The 20,850-nt window shown below is 32.0% G+C and overlaps 1 protein-coding gene across 5 annotated transcripts in view; it reads left to right on the top strand.

Annotated features, from left to right (window-relative positions):
• Positions 1-20,850, top strand: part of LOC143223119 (cysteine protease ATG4B-like) — a 62,798-nt gene that overhangs the window by 35,583 nt on the left and 6,365 nt on the right. For 3 of the 5 annotated variants that reach the window (XM_076450615.1, XM_076450632.1, XM_076450651.1), the window contains 7 exons: positions 1,139-1,401; positions 1,752-1,830; positions 2,606-2,745; positions 6,276-6,332; positions 10,245-10,353; positions 11,010-11,094; positions 12,794-14,583. In XM_076450615.1, coding sequence (XP_076306730.1) covers positions 1,139-1,401; positions 1,752-1,830; positions 2,606-2,745; positions 6,276-6,332; positions 10,245-10,353; positions 11,010-11,077 — 716 coding nt within the window. In that variant the 3' untranslated portion in view covers positions 11,078-11,094; positions 12,794-14,583. Of the gene's footprint in view, positions 1-1,138; positions 1,402-1,751; positions 1,831-2,605; positions 2,746-6,275; positions 6,333-10,244; positions 10,354-11,009; positions 14,584-20,850 lie in introns of those variants that run through there. The other 2 variants (XM_076450624.1, XM_076450642.1) reach the window with 2 other exon arrangements.

The following is a 20,850-nucleotide window of genomic DNA, read 5'->3' as shown; positions in this document are numbered from 1 at the left end:
CAGTACTTATCTGGACTTGTCTTTCTTGAAAGCTCTAGAAACTGCTGCATTTGCCTTCTGTAGTCTAGCACTTGCACTTTTTTATGTAGTTTATTTTAAATATATTGTGTAAAGATAGAATAAATGCTATTCATGAGTATCAGAAAATATATAAATATTGGTTGGTCATTTTGTATATCCATTAAGATAACCAGTCCTAAAATTTAACCTTTAGTGCTTCCATATGTTTGTCTTCACACTTGTTACCCAACTTTATGAATGAAACTAAGTTTATAAAAACCTTTGTTGTAATGCATATTAATTCCTATGCAGTGAGAATCATCTCAAGCTTACGTATGTAAAATTAATAAAATTAAGTTGTAAGATTTTTGAGTAATGAAAGATTAGACCGACATTTGTTGTTTAATATTTTTAGTTTTTAGTATATGATTGTAGAAAATTCTAATGTCAATTAAATTTCAACTTTGTTCATTATTAACTTAAGTTCAAACTTTCTAAATGCATTAAAGTCAAAAGCAATAAAGTGTTTTGGATTAATTGTTGGCTAATTTTTTGAATGCAAATTAAATAAGCTTCTTTGCTTCCTCTAATTTTTGAAGTGATTTTTCCATTCTTTCATCTAAATGTAATTTACATTTGCTCTTTTAAATAAAATATGTTAGTTACTGTCACAGTAAATAGTATTTTGATAAATTTTTATAGCAGATTCCAGTAAGAGATTTTCAAATATATTTTTATGTTAAGTTAGTGTTAACATTGAATGTTTATTCTGTATTAATATTGAAGATGCCACCTTTCTTTGAATATAAATTGTGATACATCTATTCAGTTGCTTCTACCTAATAATTCTGATCTTTTCCTTTAACAAAGCAAATATTTCTACATGTCTTAATACACCCTTTTCATTGCATTATTTGAATATTTTCTCTGTTATAGTTATGCTCTTTAGAATTTACATAAATATAAACCAAAATTTAATCATAACTTAGAGAAGAGTTACTGAGTGTCCAAGATTTAACAAAACAGTTTAAATATTTGCAATTTCACTTGTTGCACATGATTAAAGAAATAAAATACAGAGTTACAGGATTTGTAGATTCAAAGTACTAAAGCATTTTTTAATTTTTTTTTAACTTAGAAGATTTGTGCAAAATGCACACTACAAGTCAGCAAATGAACAATACTTGCAACACTATCTGTTCAGGATCAACAAAATGTAACCAACAAATCACAAGTATAGCAACAACCCTGGAAAATGGTGTTTATTTTCAGTGTCCAAAGCTCAGCTCTCAGTTGTCTTCCTGCAGCAATAAACGTTTCGTATGGAGACCTCTACTTTTATTTATACCTCTTAGACTAGGCCTAACTGACGTTAATCCCTTGTATATAAAAGGTTTAAAGGTAATTGCTTACTTCATTAAATAAATGTACTTTGTGAATGATTTGTTTTACATTGTTTTATTCCTTTGAGATTTGTGTATTAACCTGTTTTTAGAAATTGAAAGTTTTTTGAAATCATAAGAATATAAAAAATCTTAGTTTTTAATTATTTTTTTAAATTAATTTTTACCAATGCTGTTTTATTATGTTTTTTTATTTAATTGTTTATCTAACAAAATTATTGTAACTAAGTGGTTATTATGGTTAGTTTACATTGATAAACTTTTTTTTAATATCACTTAATTAGCTCTTTGTAATTGAGAAATTAAAAAGGATGAGAATATCAAAATTTTATCAACCTTTTCTTGCAGACTACATTTACCCTTAAACAATCTCTAGGAATCATAGGAGGACGGCCTAACCATGCTCTTTACTTCATTGGTGTCATAGGTGAGCCAATTGTTATTTATATTTTAGTGTATCACATTATAATACATATATTTAGTGAGAGGAACAATTTTAAAGATATCTGCACAAGCACAGTGAAATAAAGTTAAGAATAACTTCAACTCCCATTTTATTTTTTCTTCACCTGTAACAGACAGTGAATCCAAAAGGATGGGGAAAAAAAATCTAAGAGGACATTTCACGACATTTCTCATAATTCATCAAACTAACACTATTATCCTCAACTTCACATTATTTCATTTAAATTGCATAAAGTATTGTAACAGCCAAAATGATTTATTTGAGGATGCTGAAATACCTTGAATTCTGCTATTTCAGTTAGTAAAAACTAAAGATGTTAATAGATGTTAGTAGAACCAATATAATAAAAAAACTAATAAAAGCATAATTACTACACAATAGATTAAATTTGTAGTGTGTAGAATTGAACATAATAAACAAGTGCTTGAAATGAAATTGAATTATTTTGAAATTGTATTATTTTCAATGTATTCACTTTTTTTCTTTTAATATTTATGCACTAATCATTAGGCCATTTGTTTTCCTACCATTATTTAGGTCAATAAAAATGGTGCTTTTTTGTCATAAATAGCCACTCTTTTTTTTTTTTAATAGTGAATTTACATCTAAGGAAGTTTGGCTAGTAAGTACTGTTTACATTGTTAAAATAATGATATCGTATTGTTTTAATGTTTGTAGATTTGTATCAGATAATGGTCATGTATCATAAACTTATAGGACTTAATGTCTTTTGTAGGAAATGAGGTGGTATTTCTGGACCCACATACCACCCAGCCAGCAACTGTCCTAGACACTGATTCTCCCAGTGATGAGAGCTATCACTGTTGTTATGCAAGCAGAATGGATGTCAGTCAGTTGGACCCTTCCATTGCATTGGTACTATTATAATAAAACATTTTGTAATATAATTTAAAATTGAAATTGCAATATAAATGGTATTTGAAAAATCTGGAACTACAAGCTATTTGCAAATTTTTTAAATTTCAGGTATGTGACTGATTTATAGCACTGTCAAGGTATGAGAAATTTGAGGTAATTCTTTTGTTGCTCCATTGTTGTTTAAACTGTGAGGACAGCATATGGAACACTGTAAAATTTGTTTCAGGTGCTTTTTGAACACCTTGTTTGTGTGTGTGTGTGTGTGTGTGTGGTTACAATTTTAAGTTAAGTGTGGGTAGATATACTGTGATGACAAAGGCAGTTTTAAGAGGTCATAAAACTTATCTGACATTTCATAAATTTTGTTACTGGCATATGTTGAATTTTCTCAACAAATCATCAGATCAAAATCTTCATCAAACGTTTTTTCATTTGTTATTATCAGTTATATAAGTAGGTTTAATTCCAGAAAGTTGTGGAAAATAAGCTTTAAAATACTGATTTTAATATGATATCTGACATCTGTTACCACTGTTCTGGAGTAACTTGTTCTATCAGCACCTAGGTGTGTCTAAATGGGTGGATGTGACTTATAGCAGTTTCTTTCTTTCCCTCCTGAATATGCTTTTCTGTTGCATATTATTTAGGGATGCCTTACCTGGACCTCCTTCATCCTTTGTAACCAATATATTTTATAATCCTACATTTTAACCTTTGTTGGCAGATTCATTATTTTATTTTTTGTCCCTGTTTCTTATGTTGTTGTCCTGCAGTCACATTTTCTGACAGTTTTAGTGATCAGGTTTCACCACGTTTCTGCCCTAGTTCAGTCCCTTTCCTTTATGCTTGTGGTTTCTGCTGCTCTGGATATTAATTATGCTTTCACTCCTCTTTCTATTCCCTTTTACTCCCATCTTTAGGTCCCTTCTGTTTCTCTCCAATTCCTTTGCCTGGCTAGGGCATTTGGTTTTTGAACACATACACACAATTTTCTTTGACAGTTCCTGTGTCAGTTTTTCTTCATTGGAATCATACTCTCTTGTTTTTATTTTTTACCCCACTCAACATGGTGTTGAATTTGCCTGTCCTTTTATCTGATGTATTCTTTCTTTTCTCTGGATTATTTTTTCCACATAAGATCTGTCACCTTACTATGTCCTTGTTTGTCGTTTTGCATCTCTGAAAGAATATTATCATAGTGAGTGTATGGGCTGTTCTATTTGTTTTCATTTCTTTACAGGGGCCTTTTGCTGCATTTTTTTTTTTCTTGGATCCTACTTGGTGGCAAGTGTTGCCTAACCAGGTATACTTAGTATCAACTTTGTACTTTACATACTGTGACCATGCTAGATGACTATAACATTGAGGCATTTCCTACAGAAGACAGATGTACAATTTTAGATGCCATCACGTGTTGGTTGTTTGACTCCTAATTGTCATCTGTGCATCAATATCGCATATTTGAAAGAACATGTCACAGGATTATGCACATTGTTAAGATGAAATGTTCCATAGGTACAGTCATAGGTGTATCTTGTGGTCTTAAGCTTCATAAATTTGTTTATTTGGGACTGCACACTCATGAACTTCAGGAATAAAGCAGACAGAAATTACTGCCCATCTCTGATGCACCTTTGTTTTGAGCCTTTTTTTACTGCAGACTTGACATACAATTCGAGATGCTGCCAGATGTTGGTTGATCAACTCTTTCCACAAGGTAACTCTGCTTTTCAAAATATGGTATCATAGTCACTCATTGCATTGTCTCAGGTGTGGTAGGCCTCTGCACTCTCCATTGCATTCTTTCCACTTTTTCTTCTAGTGGAGTATGGGAGTATTTGCTATTTCCCAGTTTCTAGCTACTGGGGTGGGTGATGGACCTTAGGGGCCATTCCTCCTGTGTGAAACACAATTCTCTTCAGTTGAGAGTAGGGCAATGGCACAACTCCCTTCGTACCATGGATCTAACTTAAAATTCCAGTTGCTGCCAAGTTTTGGTTGTAACATTCTGCTGACTGAGATATTCCTTCTTCCTACTATCCTCCAAACATCAATTCCCAGGTGGATCATCTGTTGGTTGGAGATAATCCAGCCACATAAATCCTTGTGTTTGGCTGGTACCATCCTCTTGCTGCAGGCTGGTTGATAAATTCTCAATTCCACCAGGTTTTGGATTGGAGATGTAATCCCAAATTGAGGCCCCTTTTCATCTTACTCTTGTCTGCTAGATGTTGGTTCCCAGCAGGTCTGGAGTTAGTTGAAGCTGGATGAAGCACATGAATTCCCATATGTGTACATGCAAAGCTGGGTTCCCTGTTCCTACTATGGACTGGAACAGAGATTCCAAATATTGCCAGGTTTTGGGCTAGAGATTAATGCCTGTTGAGCTCTCATTACATCCTATTATCAGCTAGATGTTACTTCCTTGTAGATCTGGTGTTGGTTCTGTTGTAAATGCACACATCCAGAGATGGGTTCTTGGTACAGAAACTCATCTTGCCTCTTAGTGAACCTTTCTTGAGGTGAAAGGTAGGACACTTTTCCTACTATAGACCTTGTATACAATTCCAGTTTTGCCAGGTGTTGGTTGAGGTAGAACTCCCATTTACTGTCTTTTTTTTATCCTAGCCATTTGACACCTTGAGGTCCCAATTTGATGTGGGATACTAAGTTTTTGTGAGAGGAAAAAAGATATTATATTGGAAGCTAGCATTTTCCTAAACTGAAAATGTATTTCTGAATAGTTAATTACCTTTTTATCACATTTCTCATCTGTCCCCCTACTTCCAGTGTACTGGATAACTTGGTTTATACCTCAAAGTGATTAACAGGTGCATTATTAGAGAGGGCACTAGTTATTATAGGGGTAGTGTTGCACTGCTGTTGGTGAAAGGTTGCTTTATGATCATTTTCATGTACATATGCAGAAAGAAATGGGAGTTGCAGGGCTAGTAGTGAGTGAACATTTTGCACAGATACAGAGCAGTACAAATCAAAAAAGCTTTTTGTGAGAGGAGGTAAGTATCTATTTGGAAATACATTTTCAATTTAGGAAAATATTAACATTTCAAAAATAACATATAGAATTATTAGATAGGAAAGTGGTGTTGAGAGTAAATGTTTTTTTTTGTTTTACAATCAAAATATGGTATTTAGCAAAATATTTTTAAATTCATTTTTCAACCTTTAAATCTCTTGGCTACTGTATACTCTTTAGAGAGAAAGAAACATCTTCTTATATATGACGTTATTCATTACCTTTTAATAAATTTCAAATTGATACTTTATTTTTTATAAATTTGTTATTACATGTACTATAAAGAAAGCTGTTCAAGTTATCCCATACACTTAATACATCTATTAAGATGTCCTTAATTGAGTTCTTTATTAAAGTATTTACAAAAATACCTTTTTTGGTGTTTTTTTTACTTAACAGTAAGTTAAGTACATTTGCATTTTATGTAATAAAATTTAGTGAAAAATTATGGTATATGTGTTTAGTCAGACTACTTTTGTATCAAATCCAGTGTTTCTACTGTAGAAGTGAGGCAGATTTTGACAACTGGTGTAACCATGTTTATAAGGTAAGTAGCTTATGTAGTTCTGGACATGTTGAATGTTTTTCATTTTTAACCCTTTCCAGACTAGTCAATGGTCAAAGGCCATGTCATTATTTTTGTTGGCTTGCATTCAAAAGTTTATTAAACTACTATTTTATGAATTTGTATCATTACATTTGGTATAAAACTGTATAATTTAAATTTATAATTATAATTTAAATTTGCATAGTATGCATTATTTAATTTGAAAGTAAATATTAAACACACCTAAACATTGATATTTGTGTGTCATGTGGTATGTTGAATCCAGCACCGGTTCAAAATTGATGTTTGTGATATCAAAATACAAAATATATTGCTTTGTATGAATCACAAGCTCAAATTACCAATTTTGAAAAGCCATAATATAAAATAAGCACCTCCTATCTTTTCTATTTAAGTTATTGCTCAAGTACTGAATTAAACACAGTGGCCCCACTCTTCTCTTTCCACTTTTGGAAACTGTCTCTTATGTATACTTCTATATATGACATGTGAATAACCAATTAAAAGCTCAGAATGTCCCCTAGTGACTTTTTCAGCCATTTTCAAATATAACAGGTGCCATCTCTTTCATTTGAGATGAGCTTTTATGCTGATAAGTTGAGTCTTTAGCCTGTTTGAAATTTTGTATTTTTTAAAATCCAAAGACAGATTAGTTAATTTCTAAACTTGATAAATTATAATATAACTCTATGTTATCAATGTAGTAATTTATGATTTTTTATGTTATTCAAATGTATATATAAAAGCTAAAATAAAATTGTTTTATGTCTTCCATGTGAAAACTTTCTTAAAGCTTAGCAAACGAGTACAAAGGTCATAACTACAAGAGATAATTGTTTCCTTTACTTCTGTATATACTGTTCTGTGTTTTAAGAAAAATAAGTTTAATAACTTATTTCTAAAGAGTAATAATCTGTATACATGTATAATCTATAATAATTGAAATGTAACTGTATTTTACAAAACACTAGCTTACTAAAACACAGCCAAGACAGGCAGGCCCCTTTGTAAAGACCAAAGGCCAGCTTTATATTATTGGATAAAGTAACATGAATGCATGTGTGCTGCATTATTGTAACTTCTGTATTATCAGCCAGGCATTGCTGAAATATCAATATGATAAAATAATATATAAATGCATAATGTTACAAGATTTAAGTTATTTAGTCTAAACATTTATGTTTTTGTATTATAATCTGTAGCCATTCTAGAACATAAAAGGCATAACATATATTAATTTCTTAATTTTCCATGGTAAATATGAGACTGGTCAAATTGACTGAAATTATACAGAGATTTGTTAGTAAAAATGACAGATAAAATATAAAGTATTTCTTAAGAAAGATTTGGAAACTATTCAGACATTATAAGGGTTTTGCCACTGAAATTTGAAAATTTTTCAAATGTGTAAAAGTATTTTTAAACTTAAAATGAAAATTTTCTGCATGTTGGATAGGCAACATGTGAATAGAGAAAAAGGCATGAGAAAAATATTGCTCAAACCTTAAGTCTTAATAAGAAAAATCTCATATTTTGCGTATTTAAACATTGTATTGTTTACTGTTAATCTGCCAAATTCCAGGAACATACGTGTACTAAATTAAATGTTAAAGCATGAAAACTATAACAAATTCAACTTTTGTCATAGTAACTACATTTTTACAGTTGCTGAAACATTCACAAGGTGTTTGACTTATCCTTGAATTTATGGGTCTTATTTTATCCTCTATTATAGTCTGCAAGGCTTTAGAAACATTTTAGATTTTAATTCTTCTCTCCACAGTGGTCAATGTGACTTAATATTTGTTAGGCCTACTTTAAGCTCAAACTAGGCCTAAGCATCTTCCATAAAAAAGGGTTCTGGACTTTTTTTTTCTCAAGAGTCCCAGTTTGATTCCCAACAATCCCATAGATAGAAGTTAATAAATAAAAAAAGAAGAAAAAAAGTACTTTAGTGTCAATGAAAAAAAATACTTACAATGTACATGTTTTACTTGCACAAGTAGAAAAGAGCATGTTTTATTTACATTTTACACTGCCCATATTTTGTTTACTTTCATGAGTTCAAGGTAATTTTTATAAGTTTAAAAAGACTGTTTTCATCTGAAAACATTCAAATACTCATTACATAACCCCTAAAACCTCCTAAATAAATATGAAATGTTTTTTTTCTTCTGAAAAAAAACTTTGTATTTTATGTTTTCTGTTTCTTACTCATGCTATATAAGGTTGGTCTATTTGACTGACCTTGTAACTACCATAAAAAAAAGAAGAAAATAATTATAACTTACCCCTGTTTTCCATCTTCAGTGTTTGAAAATTGTAACAGAAAACCACAATTATTTATTATAAGTAGGTTAAAGCTTGTGACAGTATGTGCCTATTTATACTTAAATTTTACTGTTTTATTACCCTTTGAACCATTTCTAAATACTGTGTGCTATATAAATTGCAAATCACGTGGCAAACATGCAGCTCAAATAATGCATGAACTACTTGCAAGCCTACCTTGTAAAACATATGATTAATATTATTATTTTATTTATCTGACAATTTTACAGTTTTTTACATTTTACTTAGTTTAATAATAATAGATATAGAATACATGTCAAAAATAAGAAATGAAGCACTTACGTGAGTTTTTTTTCCTTCCTCTTATCTATTGATGATGTTTAACCCTACTTTTGTGTACTAGTTGTACTGTTATATTAAATAATATATCAAAGAACACAGAATAAAAACATACAAACAGGAAAATGTTCATAACTATCAAAAATTTTCATGCTTTCTAACTCTGTGACCAAAGCCATTAAAAATTAAGCTAAAGTCATTGAGGTGTTTCCCATGGGAATATAGTTTGAACTAGAAAGAAAAAAGAAAATTCTCTATACAGACAGCAATGTAACATAATCATCATTTGGTAGAGAAAATCTTTGGCTTTCTATTGGATATATATATTATAGAGTTAAAGGTCAGAAGAAGTATTGGCAAGTCCTGATGACATCATTATAATGAGTAACTTGCATTAAATTTAGTACTTCTTGGAGATGTGGTAAGTAAATTAAAGAAGAGGGAAGAAATAGATAACAAATGTTGCAGTCCTCCTAATACTTTGATCTACCAGACGTTAAAGGGTAAATCATATGGTACTTTCACTTTATTTCTGTACAATTTATTATTATTGATGAAACCTGTTAGAAGTTGATTGTAGACAGCTGCGTGCAAACTTTATACTGTTTAGTTTGTTATGGTGTAAAGTTCAAAGGAAAGTACTTGTGTATGGGGTATTTTGTGTTGTGTATTTGGTACACAGGGCCTAAAATCTTGTGTCCTGACAAATTCTTGTGTGTACTTTACCTAAGAGTTTGGGTGAACTAGAACCACATATGAACATATGTTTAAGAGCTCCTTAGAAAGTGTAATAAAGTGCTCTTTTAAGTGTTGGGTTTTGAGCTATGGTTAATATTTTTTCACTATTAGTAATTTTACATTGAAATAGTCAAGGAAAATAATTTTTACAACAGCTGAAAAAGGATTTGTATTTTATTATATATATATAAAGGTGTTTTTTGTGTAATACAATTCACATATTTTTTGGGCTTGTGACAAGCAAGTGTAATTAAAAAAATGACTAAACAGTAGTTTAAAAAATGAAAATTATTTCTTTCAAATGTACACTGTGAGCAAAGATTTTCATTGTAATTGTACATAAATTAGTATTCCTATTGTATTAGGTAACCATATAATTATTTTATAAGCCTGACGTATTACAAATAAGAAAAGATAGTGGAATGCCATAAAGTTTTTTAATGATATAAGGAATCACAAAAAACTGTTTTTTCGTATGCTTTTTCTCTGACCACTTTTTCTGTAAGTCATTTTTTCTAACAGCTCTTGATAGCTAGTGAGAAACAACCATTATTTGAACTAAGTAAAGAAAGACCATCACATTGGCCATCTGTTGAAACTGAGCAAGCCCAGGGAGGGAGTACTAGTCTTGGTAAGTTGCTGTTTGTTTTGTGAAATGTAGCATTTGAAGAGTAAACATTTTTTTGTTGGTTTTTTGAAATGCAAATATAAACTGTATCCTTGTTTCATTTTAAACTTTTCAGTTATCTAACATATACTTGTTTGTATTGAAACATTTGATGAGATTTTGCAGATGTAATAAATAACTTTCAGTATGATAACGATTATTACTGCTGGCATCATTTTATTGGACATAGTGATATCTTCGTGATGTAGTTGTTGTTTTGTGGGAATATTCAGAGCTTCATTAAATTATGTTCCAAGTTATACTGTTTTTCTTGTGTTGTTTACATAATGAAATATGTATGTCTTACATTTCAATCAGTAGCTGTGTATGAGAGATTAAACAATCCCAGAGAAAGGTGCATATTATCTCCTGTATTTTTTATTTCCCTGATGCATCTACTAAATAAAAAGTAAAGCAGATTTTTTAAAATTTAATATGGTATTTTTAATCTATAACACAGAGTTTTATTGAATCAGTTCTTTTATGTAATGTGAATATATTTTGAAATTAAATAGATAATTAATGCACTCTTCACTTTACTCAGTCACTTTATCAAACCAATTAGTTGGTTGTTTTTTTTTATGATACCAGTGTTTTTACTTTAATATTTTCTTTGCAAGACTTCACAATACTGGATGAAGAAAGAATATTTGATACATCAGATGATGAATTTGAACTACTGGGGTGATATTAGCATGAAATCAGGTATCAACGTATTGTAACTGTTTGAATCACAGTGAATATCAACTCCACATACCTAACCACTTGTTATGTTAAAAAACATTCATCCTTTTTTTTTCCTGATGTTAAGTAATTTCAATTGTTGTCTTTAAATAAAGACTCGAATAAACACATCTGAGTTTACTTGCAAAGTAAACTGCAGATTATATATATATATTTTTTTTTTTTTACCGATTCAACTTGTGAAAATACAAGCTTTGTTTATTTTAAATGATTTCAGTGCAGTTCTATAATATTGTGAATATAATACATATATAATCATATCAATAGAGATATCCCTCCTATTGACATTGTAAAATAATATCTGATTATTTCTGAATTTAATGTACTTTTATGTACAGCTTACTTTTCATCTTCTATCAGTAGTACTTTCTTTTCACTTCAGTTTTAAGTTTTCTTGCATTCTTTTTGTTCACAGTTGTATAACGTAATAATTAAAAAAAGTAAAGGACATTATTCCTGAAAACATAAGATGATATTCTTTCTATAGACATGAAAAAACATAAGCATTATTTAATTGATACACCTTTAAAATATTAGGGAAAAATGTTATTGTAAAAAACAAAAAAACTATGCTTGAATTTTTGTTTTGCACTGAATTGAACTTGATTTAAGAATGAACTATGCGTTTTAGATATTATACCATGATAAAATACCTAAACCAGTATGGAATGCATATACATAATTTATAGTTCTACAAATTATACATAATTTTATTTTTTATTTTTAACAGATAAAATTTTAATTTTGTGGTATTTCAAAAGAAATAAAACTGATTCTTTTTGTAAAAACAGTAAAGCTTTAATACAGCAAATTTTTTTAAAAAAATGGCCTACCATCCTACCAAATATTAATGACTATTGGTATAGCTAATCTGTATCAGTCTTTTTTTAAGGATTTGATAGAAAATTTTATATTGTCATCTTCCTTTGTTAAAACTTAAGTTTATGTATAAGATAAAAAACTAGCAGCTGTGTGATACCTAATATGCTTTGTTTCTGACTTCTCATGTTATAAAAATTGTTAATAATAAAGAAAATTATTATATGAAACAAATCAGCTTAAATCTATGAGTTTGTTGTCTCATGCTTATTGAAAGTTTATTTTAATTCTGAAAACTCAATTATTTTTTATATTCTGTAAACTAAATTATTTATAAATTTTACACTTATAACACAATGATTTTTAAATTTTAGGTTGGGAAAATATTTTTATTATCAGAAATTGTTTTGACTTTCTTAGCTATTAATTAATGAACTAATTGAATAGAGACTTTTATTAATAAAGGTATGTGAAAGCACTTGTAACTATAAATTTATTGAAATGATTGTCAGTATGTTGTATTGGTTACTCATTTTGTGAGTGTTCACTGCTATTTCATGTTATGGTTTGTTACAGGCTCCATTTTGATTTTAGGCTTAAAAACCTCAAAGCATATCAAAGATTGTGGTAATTGTTTTAATGTTTATGAATTAATACTGCTTCATCAAGATTCAGAAAACTTGGATAAAAATTGTTCTTTGTGTAAATGTTTCAATATACTATTCATGATCGAGTGCATTGTTTACATTTGTAAAGTTGTGCAAATTAGATGCGTTTTTTTTTCTTTCTAACCATCAGTGATATAATTATTTTAGTTAGTCTAAACCTTACTTTATTTTAGCACACTGAGAAGATGTATTTCAAATGTAGCATGGCTCCATCAAAGCTGCTGCAACATGTACTTCAACACCTATTGAAATAACTTCTGTTTCATCACAGAAAAAACAGAACAAAGTCTATTAAGCAATTTCTGTATCTAAGTAAAACAAAAAATATACTAATATCGATCACTAAGTAGGAAGTGTTAATTTCAGTTGAGACATGCAAGTAAACTATTTTTTGTTGAGAGATAAAGATATAGTTTTATAGCATTTTTTTAGTTTATATAAAATGTGGTTATGATGTGTGGCCAAATACTGATTGTTGTTACCATTGATGTTTAGTAGGTATAAACATATTTTATGTATCAGTACCTTTAGAGGCCACAACGTTCCATGGGTTGTTATTATTCAAAGTTAAAGAAACATTAGTAATAAACTCTATAATTACTTTTATATTGCAACTAAAATAGCAGAAAGTTATGTTATTCCAGTGGTAAAGAAAAGTTATTGCACCGTTTATGGAAACCTGTGAAAGTACTGTAACTGTTTTATGCAAAGGTTGTCTTATCTAATTAAAACTATTAAATCAAACGAATTGTTAATACAAAACTAATGTGGTTAGTCGTGTGTTAATGTGCAACACGTACAGTTCTTATTCTTTTTTTTTTAACTATTTATCTTACATTTTTCTAAGTATGAGAAACATTCCTGTGAAATTTTAAGATCTGATAGGTAAACTATTCACTGGTGGTTACCTAGGTAAACTAATCACTAGAGATATGTTGTATTTTTAGGTTTTGTTTTCATTATTACCTTCAGATTCTTATTTATAACTAATCAATCGTTCTTTGTGAGAAAAAAATCTGTTAATTATTAACATTTTAAAAATTTATAAATTACATAGTTTCCCAATATAGCTGATTGGTTGAGTCAGTTTTTAGCTTTAATTTTTTCTAAGCTCATTAAGTTATGTATATTTGTGAATTTTAATTGCTACGATAGAATTTATTATTTGTGATTTAAATATAGAAGAGTGTTACTGAATTTTTGTAAAATAGGACAGTTATAATTTTAATACGAACATACTTTTTTTGGCAATATAAAATAATGAACTGTCTGTTTTTGTAATATAAAATTATCTATTGAATTGTTTTCTAAATTTTGATTAAAAGTGATATAGATCTAAAATTGTTTTTTAATTTTGCTTTTTTAATAAACTGTATTAATTGATCTGCAGACATTCTAAACATAATTTACAACAAAGTGTATGAGCTTCAAAATTACTAACGTGAATATTTTGAAGGTTTGAAAGGGTAGTTTTATGTGAAGGACATCTTTTACATTAAACATTCTTTTTGTATAATAAGACAGTAACCAAAAATATAACATTATTTGTTATTAACAGTTTCTGTAAAGGTTTTGTATGCCTACTGTAAACTCGATAATAAACAAACCGCTGAAACCTGTTTGTGTGTATGTGTGTATATGTAATATTTAAATGTAATTTAATTCACTGAAAAAAATGTTTCTAATAAATTGAAGTTATCAAATAAATGTCTCCTGATCTTGTTTCAAAAATTGAAAACTATGTGTTTTAAAAAATAATTTGTTAGAATAACTCAAGAATTACCACTGTTTGTGGTTGACTGGTTAGTTATCATCCACCTAGTCTGTTAGTTTATAGGTACCTTTGTGTAAAGATTTAAAACAAAACTTTATTCAGGAATTTTGTTCCATTACTTTGCAGTGTATTGTAACTAAAGCATGTTATTTGTATCTGCATTGTAAAATTAAATGATTTTGCCAGTAATGTTTTATTTTTGTTGTTGTTTTTTATAAAATAATTCATATTATGTGTTCGTAGAATTTCTGTTTCTGCTCTTAAGTATACAAGGTCCATTTATTTCTTAAAAACAGAACAGAAGTTATGTATTTAAAAATGGCTGGTATGGGTAGAGAAGGCATTCAAAGGCAATTCGGGATAAACCTATTGAGGTTACACCTTATGCTACTTTGAACTAATCATGAGAAGCTATTGTTGAGAGGGATTTGAAGAACATCCCAGAGTCACAGATTCTCGCTGGTTTCTCCACTCAAGGAGTTTCTGCAGTGAGGCGTATCTCTACTTGCAAAGATGGAATTACGATCCTGATCAATGCCCTCATTCTGACATTTACATTACCATGTACACCTGTCACCATCAAAGCAGGTTATCTTAATTGCAGAGTACAGCCATACATTCCAAACCCTCTCTTATGTTTCCATAAAGAGGGGCAGCATTTGAAAACGATTCATAACATTGCTTATCCTGAGGCTCGAAAGTTACTGTCCACCACTTCATCTCAAACGTATACTGCTGCACTTTGTTCCACTACTACAGTGGGAGTTCAGACGAATCTTTCTGTGCCTCCAAAAGAATTGTTCTCAAACCAAATGAAAAGTCTTGACCTCCATGGTTAAGAAAGTTGATGAATCAACTTTAACACCCATCTCTGTCCCTTACATACATTCTAGCAAATTCCAAGATCCACTTCCTTTGGTTCTGAGTACAGGCATTTTCTCGGATACATTATCTTCTCCCACCCCAGGATGCAAAACGATCATTCATTCACTTCCTCGTTCGCTGGAATCCTCTTCCAACAGCAAAGACCTATCCAGTCAACCCAGGGCACGATCCATGGAGGTCAATAGACCTCCCTATAATAAAGACAGTTAAGAAAAAAGACATGGTCGTAAACAGGAGAGTTCTCCACTCAATTCGCTAACACATAAATAAAAATGGCTACCTTGATACAATGGAACTGTCGAGGTTTACGTTCTAATCTGAATGGCATCAAAACACTGATTGCTTCCTTCCATCCTGTATGTCTTTCGTCACACAAAACATTTCTGAAACCTGCCGATACAGCCACCTTTTGGCGGTTTTCTTTGTACAGAAATGATAGGATGTATGATGGATGAGTGCATGGGGGTTTCACTGTTAGTTGATCAGCATGTGCCCAACCTGTCTTTGCCACTCAACACACCCATGGAGGCCGTGGCCATCCGTGTTTCCTTGGATCATACCAGCACTGTTTGTTCTCTCTATTTGTCGCCTGGAGAGACATGATCAATCAGACCTTGATGCTCTCATTGAACAGTTGCCGCCTCCCTTTTTAATCCTGGAGGACTTTAATAGACATTATCCCCTCTGGGGAAGTGTTGACATTAATTAGGAGGGGTCACTCCATAGAGCTTATGCTCTCTGATCACAACCTTTCTCCTTTCAGTACTGGTTCTTGTACTTATTTTCATACACCTAGTCAGTCCTTTACTGCTACTGACCTGTCAGTTTGCTCCCCTACACTAATCTCCCATTTTTCTTGGAGGGTTGACAATAATTCACGAAAGGTCAGTGGGCAATGATTCTGTTCCCTTCTCGATCTTGCTCTCTGATGGTCAGAAAGTCGCTGATAACCGGAGCATCGCCGATATTCTAGGTGAAAGCTTTGGCTGGGTATCTAACACTTCTGCTTCTTCCTCCACCATCTTAGCCATCAAGACTCGGGCAGAGTGCTCACCTCTTTCTTTTCGAGCTGATTGTTTCTATGAATATAATTGTGACTTTACACTGGTTGAGCTCAAACTGGTCCTTCATCAGTCTGGCAGTACATCAAATGGACCTGATTGCACAGCATGTCATAGTGTACATTGGTTGGACCAGATGATGTACACTATGAAATGCTGCGCCATCTTTCTTCTGCTTCTCTTGCTATTCTTCTGATTGTTTTCAACTGGATCTGGCACGAGGTTGTTTTTCCTGGTGCCAGGCACCAGGCTATTGTCCTACCTTTCTCTAAGCCTGGGAAGGATCCCAAGATTCCTTCAAAGTACTATCCAAATGCTTTGACGAGCTGTTTCTGTAAGACCTAAGAGAGGATGGTTAATGTTCATCTTGTTTGGTTCCTCGAATCAAAATCAAAATCGAATCCTTTGTGCCCTCTCTTCCAATACTTGGGGAGCGGATCGATATTATATGCTAAAGATATATCGTGCTCTTATTCGATCGAAACTCGACTATGGATGACTGGTCTATGGCTCTGCCAGAACGTCAGCTGTAAAGATGCTTGACCCCATTCATCATCAAGGACTATGACTCTGGGGCATTCTGCACCTCCCCAGTTCAGAGCTTATACATAGTCTCATGAACCTTCTTTGCACCTCCACCATTTGCAACTGTCTTTACTATATGCTTTGAAACTTTGTTATTTATCAAAGCATCTCGCCTAGGGTTGTGTGTTCCTTTCTCGGTGGGCCATACTTTTTCAAAACAGATGATCTGCCATTGCTGCTTTTGGCCTTCATATCCAGATGCAGTTGGATGAATTGGGTCTGTCCTTGGATAACATTGCAGTATCCACTGGTCAGCCCATCCCACCATGGCTTATACAGTCCCCAAATTTGATCTTTTTATTAAGTCATCTGAGAAAACAGATACTCCCGATTGGAAGTAGCATCTTTTATTTGCTGAATATCTTTTGAACCATCTTTCCATTCCTATTTATACGGATGGTTCAAAATCAGGTGACTCTGTGGGCTCTGTCATGGTTTGTTGCGGTTCGGTGGTAGCACGCAGAATCCCCTCTACAGCTTCTGTGTTCACTGCTGTATCAATGTTGTTTTTCTCTTACTGCTGTAGACTGGATGTAAACATTGGTTTTAATATTATTTATGTTTTATTTTACCTTAGTTTCCGTTTATGAATTTTACTAAATTTACTTTAATTTTAACTTTTTACCGGATGTTTGGCACAGATAACCTAGCTGCTTTGTGCCATAAAACAGCAAACCAACCAACCAAACTAATCAGTGTTACCTTCCACAAAAGATTGGTTATTTTAAAGTGGTAATTCACAGTTTTATATAGTGATTTTTAAACGTTGTTGTATTTTGTGAAGTTTAAAATAATACACTGTGCCATACATCTCCATTTCTGTGTTGCAACAATTTTGTCCTGAAACTGTATTTGCAAATATTTTCTTCACTTTAACATGTGGATGAATTAAAAGAGTGGCGGTCAATCCCGTAGAAAGGATGGTGGGAGGTAGGATGATGCTGACTAGCTGCCTTCTATCTGGTTAGTAGTTCAGAATTCGAGGCGTCAACAGATGGCTGTAGTAAATTTACTACATAATGAAATAATTACATTTGTCTGAGAAAATTTAATTAACATGTCATAAGCGGATGAGAGAAATGTCTCGTCAGATGGCGATGCGAGCACTGGTAAGTCATTCCGACAAACACTTCACACAAATCAGAAATATAAAAACACAATCACGTTTGACAAAAGAAGCTTTCAAGCAATACCGTTTGGTTACTAAACGATTTTATTTTGTGAACCATAATATTTTCGGTACTAACACAGCGGGATGTTTCATGCCTCACAGTGGCATGTCTGCGGACTTACACAACTAAAAACCGAGTTTCGATACCCATAGTGAGCAGAGCACATTTCGCCCGTTGTGTAGCTTTGTGCTCAACTACAAACAAATTTTCATTGTTGTTGATATTTGGATGTCGTAGCACTTTCGTTTTTAAATACAAATAAACTGTTTAATTTTCATTTTCGTACAATTATTTAAACTTTCGTAAAATTGTACTTGAATTATAAGATTGTATGAAATTTCGCGTCCACTAAACATGGCTAACATTTGTTTTTTTCTTGGGCTAAGAATAAAATTTTTGGTTCATATTTTTATACAGTCATTTAAAAGATATTTGTGGCTTAATTAACAATACAAATTATCGTAACAACGATATATTCGAAATCTCGAAACTACGTAGATATTCTACACAAGACGTGACATTCTGAATGATGATATATCCCCCACCCTTCCCAGTGCTTCAGCGCTAATCCCGACAGATTCTTAACGCAAAAATTCGAAGTTCGATCCCTGCGCCGGGTTCAGCACATATAAACCATTGATTTTTGGGTTTTTTGTGTGTTTTTTTGCGCTTAACAACAAAGAGACTATGTGCACGGGATATTTAAGCACATGAAATAATTATGCTCTCAAGAAACCGACCGTAAGCAGTTTCATGTTTATGATGATTACAGCACATTTAATCCTTCAGATGCGTTGCAAACATTTTGCGCGCAACATTTGGATGGCTCGTCGCAAACGTTTGCGAATCTTTGTGCGAGGGGTGGTATACAGATTTTTACAAACTGCAGACGGGTGGTTGCATGTGTTTTTACTGTTCCATCTCAGTTATTTATTTCACCTAGCGTGTTTATGGAACATGCATGAAAACGTATGTTTTATCGTAATAGTTAAAAAGTAAATATATTTTGCTGTCATTGTAAAGTAACAGAAAGCCTGAAAAGTTTACTAAAACTACATGTGTTAGACGTATACGTAAAGCATAAAACTAACCTTGAAATACCTTGAAAAGGAAAACAAGGTACATTTTTAAAAATGGAAGTAACAGTTTTAGGTATGCAAACAATCATGGCACTGTTTAGCCTCAGGACCACTTACTGGCAATTTCTTTGTATATATTTCAACAACTGGCGCGTTATAGTTTGTTAGTTTTTGTCTCAAACATCTGGCAAAAATATAATTAATGTAGGCGACGACATGACCTTTCACTGTTTTGACTGCTTTACTGGGGTGGAGAGGGGTGTTATTATCGCCTAGTAACGACTCTACTATTTTATCATTCAGTATCAGGATATTTAACACTTGCATGATTCGATACAAGGTGTACTTTCGCAGCGTCTCTGAAAGTGTTCTGTTTCAACAGTAAATGAAACCAATATTAAAGGTAAAACTTTTTAAGTTCATATGTCATGACGTGTGTCTTAGCCTATACTATAGGCCCTATAGAGTGCATAATTCTTTACGAGATTCATGGCATACGTACATTTTACTGACGTCATAACAGTACAAATGGCAATTTAACCGTTCCTTGTGTGACGTCATTTTAGTTTTTGCTGGCTGACAGGCAACACGCTACTGTATAGTATTGAAAAGGTTAAAACAGGTGACCCCTCGAGACAATCTTCTGCCCCCTTTTGAGGAAACCAGTTACCTGTGATTAGTTATAAACGTTTGCTTCAACCTTGGAGGCCGAAACACATGTGATATCTTAGGGGTAGCAAACCTCCACGTAGTACATGTCCTACAGGTTACGTTTCTTTACTTCTTTTGTTCCTTTACCGTTTACAGAATAGCTTCTATTAGTGACACGTGATTGGGCAGAACAAATGTTTTGGATGAACACATCACAAATATTTTCTGGCACAGTTTCTTCTTTAATGATAATTTACGTCATGGAAATTTATTCAAATTCTTGACGCAAAATATACATATGAGTACGCAACATGAATTTTGCTTCGAAAACAAGTGAAGAGTGTGTAATGTTTTCATTTGTATCTAATATTTAAATTTGTTATAATAATTAAATAAAAAACATCATTGTCATTGCAGGCACATAAGGAAAGTGCATTTACGAGAATTCCTGTGAAAAATATTGGAATAAAATGGCTGTGTTTTGGTTAATAATAAACAAAACACGGAAAATACCCACCTGTTTGGACCACGAATAAAGTTTAATATAAATCTGATTAATTTAGATAATCGATTTGAATTTATGTTAACATAATTATAGAAATGCAAAAAATATTTCGTTTTATTAGTACCACAAAAGAACTGAAAAATAAGCAGTACGTTACCAAGTATTTAAATTGTATCATAAGTTGTACTCTTTTTCGTATGAACGTTCAACCAATGGCTCACTGGTAAGTGGAGGCTTATAGCGCTGAAAACAGGGTTTCTATGCCAGTGGTAAGAATAGTACAGATACCGTGTTGTGTAGCTTTGCGCTTAGCAACAAAGTTCAAGTTCACTGTGTCGGTACTTGGGTATTGATGTTGTTAAATACCCAGGAGGGTCAGGTACATTTGACCTCCTCCTCCCTCCCGAACGATTATAGCGTCTGTCTTTAGGGTGTTTTTTTTGTTTTGTTTTTTTAAGCTTTGGGCCAGAGTAAAAGTATAACATCATACTCAGCCCCATTTCAGGGCTCAGTCCACG

This window comes from Tachypleus tridentatus, chromosome 1 (assembly GCF_004210375.1).
Source record: "Tachypleus tridentatus isolate NWPU-2018 chromosome 1, ASM421037v1, whole genome shotgun sequence".
Lineage (NCBI taxonomy): Eukaryota > Metazoa > Arthropoda > Merostomata > Xiphosura > Limulidae > Tachypleus > Tachypleus tridentatus.
Note: the sequence above shows the minus strand (reverse complement) of the source record. Positions and strands in the feature narration are given on the sequence as shown.